Genomic DNA, 12,461 nt, shown 5'->3' on the forward strand with positions numbered 1-12,461 from the left:
GGGATATCGGAGGACAGTTTTTCCCGCCGCTGGCCGGCTGTGAGGTGAGGCGGCGCCATGTCCCAAACGGATCCCGAGCTGCTCCTGCAGGAGTTGGGAAGTTGGGACTGGGAACTCTGCCGCCGGGAGTTGCCCGCGGTCCTGCCCCGGCTCCTTATATCCTTCGGTTCGGCCGTTGGGGGGGTGGCTGTGGGGAGCCACCCCTGAAACGGTGGGGGTTTGTGTGCGGAGGGGGTGGTTCGTCCTTCAGCATCGCAGGGCGAATAAACCTGTGGGAGGGAAAGCGATGTAACTTGTGTTAGACGGGACTGGAAAGCTCGCTGACTAGAAATGGCTGCAGCCCTTCGCTGAAATAAAAGATTCACGGTAGAAAATAGCGTGTGGTTCATTTAGCGCTGTAGATACCACTTCCCCTCTTCCCCCCCCCCCCCCCCCCCCCCCAAAAAAAAAAATACACCCCCCAACCAAAAGAAAACGTCCCCAAGACTTACTCTCCCAATACATCTCAGCCCCCGCACAGGTATTTCTTTGTATCTGCCCACTTTGGTTATGGAGCATCCCCGCCAATTTAACATGATGGATGAAGCGTCTGCAGGGCAGCGTGACAGAAGCCCCTGTGGCTTCTGCAGGTGCTACAAGAACAACCTTTCTGGCAGAAAAGAGTTTGAGTTTCTTTAACGTTTTTACTCTCTGTACCAAGAGTCTGAAGACTGGAATGAGCATATTCGTAAGTAGAGACCAAGAAGTGCCTCTTCTTCCTACAGATCGTTGCATTGCAATCGCTTTATAAATTCTGCACTACTTCAATCACTGGTTATAGCCTAAGTATATTTCATGGTCTTCAGCAATTCTTCTGGACCTCACATATTACACGAATTGCATGTTGAGTAAGCTTTATAAAAGCCCATAAAGAAGCTATGCATGTAAGGCTGCTTTTTCTTTCCCACTGCTGATTATTAGATACTTGAAAGAAGGGTGCTTTTTATCTCGTATTTTACTGTCTTTTTGGCTGTTATGGGTGGCAAAACTCTGGTAACATCTGATCGTGATAAGAAAATGAGGCTGATATGTAACTGCTTGGGTGTCTTCCTAATGTTCCCTATTAAGTTGCATATTAGTGCCAAGCAGCATGTTAAACGTGCAACTATTTTCAGTTTGGAATATGGAAAAGCTCCACGGGCCAAAAATTTTGCTCAGCCTTCAACTAAATGTAGTTAGGTGTGATGCTATTAATGATGGGTTTATGCATGTTGGAGCCATTACTGTTACTTGATTTGTCACATAATGCATATGTACAAATGTTATGTTGCCTTTCTCAAAATCAAACACCTGGTCTGTTTCTGCTTGAGGCAGTTCTTTGTTTCATCTGGTAGGTTGCTACATATTTGTGATAATCACACATTTTTTGTAATGTTTTGCTTTGCAGGTGTTTTGAGGATCCTGACTGAAATGTTTTTGCCCCATATCAGCCTCGCAGATTTGGAACAAATGTTTTTCTCAAAAGTATTACCTAAGGTATGACAGCTTCAATTAAATGTGAAATTTTCAGTCAGCCCACTGCTAAAACCTGCTCAGAATGCAGTTACTTTTTCTTGAGATGACACGATATAATTATTGTTTTGGATATAAAAAATTAATATTTAAAATGAAATTAAAATTTAACCTTTTAAAAGAAGTTTCAGCAATTTTGTGTGGCAGTTTCTGTGATTGTTACCATTCTTTACAGTGGAGATTGAACATATGATGTTCTACTTTCTATATTCAGCAATAGAATTGCTTTTTATTTGTTTTTGAGAAGATTTGGCTTCTTATAAAATCACCAAGGTGAATTTTTACATGAGGTGGCCTCTCAGGACAAATAAACTGAAGAGTCTGACACTCATACATCATGGATAAATGTTGTGAAATTTGTGAATAATACAGTGAATAAACTTTTAGACAAAGCGGCCTAACGTGTTCTTTTTTGATAAGGCAATGGAGAATTTTGTGCTGTAGTTGTATTAAAATTCTTCAGTGCTTACATTTAACTGAAGTAAAGCAGTGCCAAATTAATGATTTAAGTTTCAGGCCTCAGCTTGTACATTTTTAAGAAGACAGTAAAAATGGCCACTTCATTTCCATTTCTCTCATTTTATGTCCTGTAGCAAATTTTGGACGTTATAAGAAAAATGGCTCATAACAGGCATATCCTGACCAAGGGTTACTGTACCTTACCAGTTTATGTAGTATCTGGCACGTGCCTGGAAGCACCTCACTGCCTTTGCAGTCTCAGCACTAACACGCATCAAATATCCAAGGACCTCAACCAAAGCAGAAATTAATGTTGTTTGTAGGTCATAGCTTTATTTTTTTTATGTATTCAAAATGTTAATGATCATTCTTAACAACAAACCAAACCAATTTTTTTCTGAGACAAAACAGAAATCCTTTTAAAATGACATTGTTTTAACTAAGTAAAAAATCTTTGGTAGAATGAGGTGTATATTTCACTGAATTTCACTGAATTTTTTTAGAGTTGGAAGGGACCGTATAGATCATCTAGTCCAACTCCCCTGCTGAAGCAGGATTGCTTAGAGAATGCTACTCAGGACTGCATCCAGGCGGGAAGTGAATTTCAAGTGAATTAGCTAGGAAGTTTATTTTGCTAAGATTTTAGAGAAAGTAACAGCTACTATAGCTTCTGTCTGTAATTTTGGAAAACCGTGAGACTGTTTTTGCTTCTTGGTATATCATGCTTTATGATTCAAATACTAGAAAAGTGTTATTTTCTCCTGTGAGTTATCATCTCGGTAGCACATGACTCCATGCCAAGGAAGCAAGCAGATAGAGAATAGTGTTACTATTTTCATCTGCACATTTATAAATAAAATGTTTAAGTTTTGTTTTGTTCTGACAGACTCTGCAGTTATTTGATAACTTGATGTGTGAATTATCCACTGAGGCCAAAGGATTAACCAGCCAGAATACAGAATTATGCAGCACCGTAAGGAATCTGCTACAGGCAAGTCCTCTGAAATGAGCTGTCAAAGGAATGTTTACATTATTCTTTGATTTTACCTAAACAGTTAAGATGTTTTTAGAGCATTTTTGCCAGCTACTAACCAGGTGGTTAAAATGTAATTTGATCTTTCTTTGTGGTTGAAGTTCAATTAACATTATGTGAATGATTTGATTACATGTAGTGTGTGATGTTAATCATAATTTAAAAAAAAATAAATTTCAAATTCTGCTTAAGTTCCTAACGCAAATGGAACGTGATTCTCCATATTTAAAGAGTGAATCTGGCATCTATTTATACAGTCACTTAATTCTGAGTTATAAAATTTTTGTAAATTGAGAACAGTAGTCAAAAGGAATATGAAGCTTTCAAAGAGTACATGGTATTGGAGAAAAACTCTGGAATTGCTTGATACTATTTTATGGAGCTTCCTTCATCTTTAGTAAACTACTTATTTATGCAAATAGAAATGAACTTTTAAGTGGCATAAAAGTCTAGGTGCAATTCAGCTAAGAAGAGATGCTTTTGAAATTATTGCAGGAGAGAAAAACATTGATTGTTGTTGTTTATTCTTCCTTTAAGACTATGGTGCAACTGTTGGAAACTCTGACTGGTTGTGTAAGATACGTCTGCACTCTGCAAGAGTGTGTGCCTCTGGAGAGCATCCGCACCCTTCCATCCTCTGTTCTTTATGTCATAAAGAACACATTTATACATTGCAAGGTAGGTCTGTGTCTTAGGAGGAGAAAAAGTCTTGTACTGGTTGGCTTTTATGAAACACTTTGTAAGAAGATCCTATTTTGAAATAATATTGTTGTCAAATCTTTATTTTTTTTTACTTTCAATTTAGTTGTTAAATAATTTACAGAATGTAATTGGTGTACAAGTACAAAGATGATTTTTCAGCTGTCTGCCCAGCAAATCTGACCTGGTAGTGAGAGGCACAGACTGTGCTATTTCTATATTTTGCATCAGTGTGAGCTGAGCATTTTGTTTATGAATGTAGGCTTTCTGTGACATCTGTGCACTTCTGAGAGCTGCAGTATTTTCAGAGCTACAAATGGTTAACAAGGTGGTGCTACTTACCTAATTTGTGTTAAAGTTCCAAAGTGGCTTCAAAGTTGCGATTAGGATCTTTGTGTTGGTTCCCATGGGTAATATATATCAGTTTCAGACCTGGATTTTCAGATGCAACAGTAATTCCCTCTAGAGCAGTGAAAATAAAACAAGGTTATGGTAAGGCATAATAGCTCTTGGTTGGCCTTCATTTTCACTTTTCAATTTGTCTTTCTTATGGGAACATTTACATCAGTTTTCCACGTCAGGACTTGAACTCGGTGCCATACTGTTATCTAACAGTTCTAATTTGAAGGTATTGGGAAATGTTTGGAATGCTACTTCTTTTGTTGCTAACATTGTACTGTTTTGTTCAGAAATACGATCTTAGGGTCATACATGGAGGCGTAATCCAAAGCCCACTAAACTCATTAGAGGCAGGTGGAGCTCATTAGTTATTGATGAGGCTGCAGGTGAATAGCATTTTATATTTAGCAAACAGGGGTTGGTAGCAGAAGCTACAGATCTGGCTGTGTATTGAGTTAAAGTAGGTATGTCTATGCCCTGTTCTTTTTTCCAGTGAAGCTTATGGTAAAGGTCTCGGTGTTTTCAGCGTGTGAAAAATCAGGCTGTGATTCCTGAACTTTCTTTAAAACCTCATCTTCCTCATTTCCTGCAGGACAGTGAAACAGTGTACTGTGGGCATCTGCACTTGATTTCTGACCTCCTACAAGCTATGTTCAAGGAAACTTACTCTCTTCAGAAGCAGCTGATGGAACTACTTGATATGATTTCCATGGGCTCTGCTTCTACTGAAGATAACATCACAGATATGGTGTTAGGTATATGTGGATTTTTGTTTTTTTTTCAAGTCTTGCTCTGTCTTTTTTTTGCTGTGGAGAGTATGCCTGAATTTTTGAAACAGGATTCTGAGCATGCTCTGTTCCTGCTGACTGGCTTTTCAGAAGGCAGTGTCCTGCAGCTTGAAATATTTCCACTTTTCTCTTCAAACTTTCTCTGTGGGATGGGGCATGTTGTGTGGGTTTGTAGGAAAGGGGCAGCAGCACTGAGCTGTTTTCCTGATTCAGTGTCAGTGCAGTGGTATTCTCTAGCGCTGGTGATTGTTGCTGTTTTCCTAGGAGGGTGGAGTGGCTGTGAACTTATGAATCTCATTTAACTCGGTTGGTGCTGTTATTATTTCTTCCTTAGTAATACACACTGTGCTGGAGATATGCTCTGTCATTTCCAACATGGACCACGCTCTTCATGCCAATACGTGGAAGTTTATAATCAAGTATGTCATTGAACTCTTTGGATTTCATTGTAATATAAACAGACAGTAATTTTAAATAACCAGTGTTTCAATAGCTTTAAGTTCAGAGTTTCAACTAAAATTGAAATTGGAGAATTCATTTTAGCTATTTAGCTAGTAAGTAAATTTAGAAATTTGGCTTGTAAGTACTGTCAGAGAAGGTAGTTAGGAATCGTGCGTGAGAAGTAATGGAAGCTTGATATTCTGTATTACAAAGCAGAACAAAATTTGAAACACCGTTGTCTGAATAAATAATCTTAAGAGGTTTGACCTGCAGTTTTGTAGGCATTTTTGGCTTGAGTTATGCTGCCTCAGTGCTTTCATCCTGCCACTCCTCTCTGTTTCAGTCCTGGCTTGTTCTCTCTAAATTGCTGGTTTTGGTGTACACGGTTATTGCACCAATTAGTGTTGTGTAAAAGCCTAAATAGAAGAATTAGTTATTTGGGTTTGTGCTAGGTCTTTGCATTGATCACTTCTGACGATTATATATCTGATTATATTCCTATTTTTTAGGCAAAGCCTGAAGCATCATTCTCTGCTGCAGTGCCATCTGAAGCACAGTGACATCCTCAGTGGACTCTGCAAAGACACTCTTCTTTCTTTTCAATCCTGTTTGCAACTGGCTGAACAAATGAAGATGTCAGAGATACAGGTGAATTAAAAAGCTCCCAAAGCTGCCATTGAACTTGAGGAGATAAATTTTGTGCTATATTGTGTTGGAGTGGTTTGGGGTTGGGTTTTTTTTGTTTGGGTTTTTTTATTTGTTTTTTTGTGTGTTTGGTTTTTTTTTATAACTTTATGTGGTAGGCAGAATACCATGTTCTTTTGAAACCATGTGAAAATGAGGCCCATAGCTTTGTCTAGATTGGGTATGTTTTAGTGAGACACTGAAAATAAGTTTTCACCATACTCTGGGAATTTTTTTTTTTTTATTTCCTAAACTGACAATATCCTAAGGTCAACCAAAAGGTAACATTTCAATTCTGAATATTGTTATAAAAATGTTGAGGCATACTGAAGATTTTTAAATTTCCCTCCTCTGTGGCTGCACAGCCTGTAGAGAATCAAGCTTGAAATAGGTTTTGAACATTACTAGCAATCTAACTTTCTTTTTTAGTGTATTGGTCTGTATATTAAGTTTTAGAACTGTTTGGGTTTTTTGGACAGGAGGGCACTGACCTCAGGCTGTTCCAGAAGACAGTCAAACTGTGCAGGTTTTTTGCTAATTCCCTTGTACACTACACCAAGGTAGGTTTTAATACTGAAATTCTATGTTAGTATTAAATTTAAGCCTCTGGTCTGCGAATGGACTAATTTTGTACCGCATAATATCTTAACAATTTATGACTATACCTGGGTGGTATAATTAACATCCATGCATAACCTGCCTTAGTTCTTCCACCTGTATGTACTCACAAGCCTAAGCGGGGTTACTGCTGTGATTCCAGTACCTGAAGGGGGCTACAGGAAAGATGGGGAGGGACTCTGTGAGGGAGTGTAGCAACAGGACGAGGGGTAATGGTTGTAAACTGAAAGAGGGGAGATTTAGATTAGATATTAGGAAGAAATTCTTTACTGGGAGGGTGGTGAGGCACTGCAACAGGTTGCCCAGAGAAGTTGGGGATGCCCCATCCCTGGAGGTGTTCAAGGCCAGGCTGGATGGGGCTTTGAGCAACCTGCTCTAGTGGGAGGTGTCCCTGCCCATGGCAGGGGGGCTGGAACTCGATGATCTTTAAGGTCCCTTCCAACCCAAACCGTTCTATGATTTTACAGACAAACAAGAATAATAAGCAGTTACAAGCAATGTCACTGAGGAGTTGGGAGGAGATGTCCAGTCTTTACAGGCAGCCTTGAGTCAATGCAATAGTAACTTTATCTGGAAGAATTAAGCAGGTGAAATGTGTCGCCAAGTATTCAGAATTATTGCTCGTTTCAGCAATGGAAAATGATGTGGCATTAATAAGAAGTGCCTGCATACTGTTGTTAGCTCTGACAGTAACTTCCTGCTCTTCTCCTGGCCCTTTCTTTTCGTTGCTGTGTTTTGTTTTTCTCATTATTAGAAGACATGCTGTAAATGAACCCATTTAAAGAATGTATGTGAAAAAATTTTGCTTTTTAGAAACAGCAGTGACAGTGCATTCTGCATCTGTTCTGTCCCATGGGGTAAAAGCAGGGGGCGTTTTTTGTTGTTGTTGGTTTGGGGTTGGGTTGGGGGTTTTTTGGCATAAAATGAATAGTATTGTGACAGGATAAAACAGCCTTACAGCATGTGTGAGACCACTTAGATTTTTGCGGCTCTCTATGGCTATTACAACTGTACTTACTGATTTTTTTTTTATTTATTTTTTTTTTAAATAAGCCTATACATTTGTTTTACCTGCAATATATATACACGTAGCGTAATTTATCTTAGGAATGCTTTGTTTATTGTTTGCTTTGCACTTGCTTTGTGATGTGGATTGTTAGAACTTAACCAATTTTTGCAGTGTAGTACTTTACACACCAATATAGCAGAACAGAAAGAAAACATATTTAATCATGTATTTTATATTAAAAGTATCATTCAAAATGAATGGCTTTTGCAGGAATTTCTTTCTTTCTTCTCTGATTCGTGCTCTCAGTTACATCAGCTCTTTCTTCAGATATACAGGTAAGTGAAGTACAAATTATTGATAGTATCTTAATATCTCCATATTGCATTCTTAAAGTTACAAGTATTTTGAGATGTAAAAATACAGTTCTTGCTCCAGAGCTGTTGCCTTCTTTCTTTCATATACAGAAATATAAAATTTTTTTTAATAAATTTGGCATTTTTTGTGATACTAGTTATCTTAACCCCATTCTTGATCAGTGCTGTGAGTGTCCGATATTGACAAACCACTGACTTTGTTGCAATTGCTTATGTCAAGATTTCTTAATACGTTATGTTTAGAATACACAGATTGATTGTCTTGGACACTGGCTCTATTTATGCAAGTTCTTTTGAAAATTCTTGTTCCTAAAGTCCAAATTCCTGAAGGTAGGATTTGCAATGAAGCAGTTATGTGGAACTAAAACACAGAGACCAAGCAGTGTACCTTCTACTTAGAAACAAACAGTAGCGTGATGTTAGTCAAATTGTGCAAAGTCAAGGCAATTCAGAATTACCATTCTCTAGCAATCTTAATTCTTTTCTGTTTCATGTGTAATTACACAGCCATGTGCTCTTTTTTTTTTTTTAATCTTAAATCCTAGTGAAAGAAAAAAATCCAAGACTAAATGCAGGTGTCAGCAGCAACATTTGATAGATTGCTTCTACTTTAAGGCAAAGTCCATACTTTTGTCCTGAAGGGAGAGAGCATCAGAAACAGAGTATCCTGCCATTTTTCATGGCTTTACTGTTGTGTGTTTAATCTTTTGGAATCTGACAAAAGGACTCTATAGTTCTCCCAGAAGCAAAAGCTTTTTTTAGTGTTATTATCATAAAGCATAACAGTGTGCAAGCGGCTTATCGTTTTTCTTTCAAAAGTTCTGTTCTATTTGCTGCAATAGCGGGGAAGAAGAGGGGAAAGTGAGCTTTGTAATAGTCGTTCTTTTGGAATTGAAACCAGATTCTGTGGTGAGATGCGCACATGAGTTCACTGCATGTTTCACTGCAAGGTCGGGTAGTTATTTTTTTTACGAGTTTCCTCTTCTAACTTTACTTACCTTGTAGATCTTTTTGTAGTGGAAGGTTGTAAACTTTTATTCAGACAGCAAAACTGAGCAGGATTTTTCAGTAGGGAGGTACCGTTTTTAGTCACTTTATAAGCCACAAGAGTAGAAGGTTTTCATTTCATGATCTCTCTTGGTTTATTCTCATGTCACTTCTTTTTTTCTTTTATTGCCCAGGGTTTTTTTCTCTTCAATGAAATTGTGGTACCCTTTTATTAGTGTCATGTGTTAAATTTGTGCTGTCACATTTATGACTGTCAAATTGCATATATAGGTGTTTTCCAGGCTTTTCATTGCTTGACTTTTTTTGTGATTCGGTAAATTTTTTCTTCTATCTGTTATGTATTCTACACGCATTTTCTATGACCTTGTAAGGTTTTCTTTCAGTGTTTAGTAAAATACTGGATTGCAATACGTAGTTTAAAGGCTGAATGTAGAGTTATAACTCTCAGCGATAATAGATACTCTAAAATGGGCAGCCTTTTCTGACTTTTATTTCACAATAACAAGGAAATAATTAATTTGCCTTTTGTCATTCTTTTGAAAAGCAACGTTACTCTAAATGAAATGAGAATATTTAACTTTTTTTTTCTGCTCCCTCCTCAGCAAATTTCCTCCCAGTCTCTATGCTCCAGAGATCTTGGAAGTGCATCGAGATGAAATATCCCGGGTTTTTCTTGTGGCTCTGGATCCTCTCATCAACCAGCTTCTTCCCTTTAGCCCTTTTATGGAGCAAGTGTTCAGTGAAAAGTTAGGTGGGTTTAAAATCCCACTACTGCTGCTGTAGTACTATGTAACCATCTTTAAGGGATCAGGATAGATAGTTGAACTTTCTGAACCACAGGCAATATTCTGTACTGGTTTGCTTGTCTCTAGTTCATTTGTAGTTACTATGATATAGCCAGTTGCATGCTAATTCAGATGAATTTTATAACAGATAGTTCACGTTGCTGTTGAATGCATCATTTCCAAAGTACTCACAGTAACTTCAACATTAATCCGGTTAACAGAAATCCTATCACTTCCACTGTTTTGCATAATTTCAACCCGCACTTGTCACAAACTTTCGAAGTAGGCTGAAATTTTTCTGCCGTTCTGTTGCTGGGGGAGCACAGCTATTTTTTCCTAATTTAAGTATTTTCTGTGAAAAGTAGAATGCCTTCAAACTGGAAAATGATCAGCTTTTTGTTATAACACACCCCCTCCTCTTCTGCCCTGCCCAACATGTCATAATTTTGAGAGAGCTGACTGACTTCTCTCCCACATGCGCACTCTGGCCTTGTGATTATCCTGACACACTGAGAAGAAAACTGTGTTTTCAGTGTCTGAGGCATCCAGTGCTTTCAAGGCGACTGGAAGAATGAGGCATCCAGATTGTAACTCCTTTGCAGCATCTTGCAGTGGCAGTTCAGAACTGGAATATTTTAGATTTTACCTGATATAGTGTATTGCATTTATTTTTCACTTCAAACACAGTGTTCATGATGAAACATTCCTTTTTTTCCCAACTGTGTCTATAAGTGATTTTTCCTTGTTTTACTGGGAACTTTTGTGTTTCACCAGTTGTTCATCGTTTGTCACTTGCTTAAAAGCCAGTTTACACATGATATATTTACCAGGGCAACCTTTAAAAAACCCCAAACTTCTGCAGATCTCCCTCCTGAGCAGCAGCTGCCCCAGTGTCTCATCCTGATTACCATAATGGACAAGCTGTCCTCTCAGCCTGAAGAAGTGCAAACTCTCTGGAACACAGGAAAAAGGTACTAAGAAAAGGTTTTGGTTATAATTCTTCACAGCAATCAGTATATATGGGCAGAGGAGCTCAGCTGCTGGGGTTTCCCTTGCAACCGAATAGTAAAATTTATCAGCCTCCTTATGTGGAGAAAAAGAGGATCTGATGTCCAGTGCTTCAGGAGTGAAGGATACAGAGCCAGAGATATCTGTTTTTTCAGGGAAGGAATAGTATTTAGAGTTCTTCCAGGATAAGGAGAGAGATATGTATGTAATTTGTTGATACTTCACTAAGTTAAAATCTTGCATTTTTATGCCTGAACCCTCTAATAATCATCTGAATTTGTAAAAGAGGAGGGTAGTCAGGAACATAAATTTAGTGTAAAAGAACTGAAGTTACTGCCATCGTTTCCGGTCAAAGACAAAGATTCTCAAGTACAGATGTTAACTGCAGAGTTTGGGATTTGCATATCTGTAACCCAACTGGTGTTTTTTTTTTTCTCTTTTTTTTTTTCCTTTTACCCTTGCAGCCGGTCTTTGTTTTCAGCTCTCTTCTTCAGTTTCCAGCAATGTTCTGGTGAGCTTTCTCTCCCTGTTTGCTTGCCAGAGGTGATCAGTACAGGACAACCAGCAGTTCCTGTCACTCTCTATCACTATGTTTGTGTCCACCTGTGCTCCTTCATTGCTTCCACGCTCCCATCGCACTTCCCTCAGCTGGTAAGACTGGTTTTTTGCTTATCATCTCTTCAGCTGTTGTGATGCACTGGTACTATTCAAAAAAGAATGGGTTCTTTCTAATGGTCTAGCTCTAAAGAGATGCTTAGGCATGATGTCGTTCTGTAGAAAGCAGTTGTGATACAGTTATGTGACTGGAGTTCAGTTCTACAGCAAATGTCGCTTATGGGAAAGGGCAAAATAAAGCTTCATACAAGTTCTTGAGAACCTCGATGGTGGTGGAATTCTTTTGGGGGGGGGGGGAGGGGGGAAGCAAGTTCTTATAAAAGTTGGGTGCTTTCTTTTATGCAGCTTTCAATTTGTATTAAATTTACATGAGTTTGTTAGTCTATACTGTGAAGTAATAAAGTGGCATTTAATATTTAGAGTAGATTATATTGTTGTGATTCCAGCTAAGAACATACCATAAAAATGGTAATAAGCAACAATAATGGTAATTTCTCTACTTCAGAGGAGTAGTCTGGGCTTTGATTAACGTTATATAATGTCTTAAAAGTTTTTCACTCTTTATTGCACAGACAAAAGAACCTCTAGATAATGTAAATCTTTATAAAGTTAAGGTCTGTCACAAAAATTATAGCCCAAATTTAGGTGGTTTTTTTTTTTTCTGAATGCTACGTTCTGCTTTCAGATAAAGTTTGTGTTCTTAAGAGCAGAAAAGGTTTTATTTGTTTTTCAGTAAGCTGCCAAGAAAGCTGGCAAGAAAATTGGCAATACATTGGTTTGAAAAAAATACAGCATTTTTCATAAAAGTTGCCTTGTGAAGAAGGGATGCGCATGATGAAATGTTTTGAGAAGTGAAGGATCCTCAGCCCGTTGAAATGAATGTACATTCAAAGTATGCAAAACTAATGGTGTAGCTGAATACAGAGTATGAAAATGAGTTCTTAAAGCATTTTAATTTGGATAAGCTGAAAATCTTATTAGGTTTTATCC

General features: G+C 38.0%; 1 protein-coding gene across 2 annotated transcripts in view; it reads left to right on the forward strand.

Annotated features, from left to right (window-relative positions):
• Positions 1–12,461, forward strand: part of FIRRM (FIGNL1 interacting regulator of recombination and mitosis) — a 20,331-nt gene continuing 7,870 nt past the window's right edge. Inside the window, exons 1-13 of one of the 2 annotated variants that reach the window (XM_074151531.1) lie at positions 1–156; positions 688–727; positions 1,427–1,515; positions 2,897–3,001; positions 3,581–3,721; positions 4,734–4,896; positions 5,264–5,348; positions 5,880–6,018; positions 6,534–6,614; positions 7,952–8,016; positions 9,666–9,814; positions 10,711–10,819; positions 11,321–11,507. In XM_074151531.1, the coding sequence (XP_074007632.1) occupies positions 58–156; positions 688–727; positions 1,427–1,515; positions 2,897–3,001; positions 3,581–3,721; positions 4,734–4,896; positions 5,264–5,348; positions 5,880–6,018; positions 6,534–6,614; positions 7,952–8,016; positions 9,666–9,814; positions 10,711–10,819; positions 11,321–11,507 (1,452 nt within the window). In that variant the 5' untranslated portion in view covers positions 1–57. The remainder of the gene's footprint in view (positions 157–687; positions 728–1,426; positions 1,516–2,896; positions 3,002–3,580; positions 3,722–4,733; positions 4,897–5,263; positions 5,349–5,879; positions 6,019–6,533; positions 6,615–7,951; positions 8,017–9,665; positions 9,815–10,710; positions 10,820–11,320; positions 11,508–12,461) is intronic. The other variant, XM_074151532.1, reaches the window with a different exon arrangement.

Source organism: Numenius arquata, chromosome 8 (assembly GCF_964106895.1).
Source record: "Numenius arquata chromosome 8, bNumArq3.hap1.1, whole genome shotgun sequence".
Lineage (NCBI taxonomy): Eukaryota > Metazoa > Chordata > Aves > Charadriiformes > Scolopacidae > Numenius > Numenius arquata.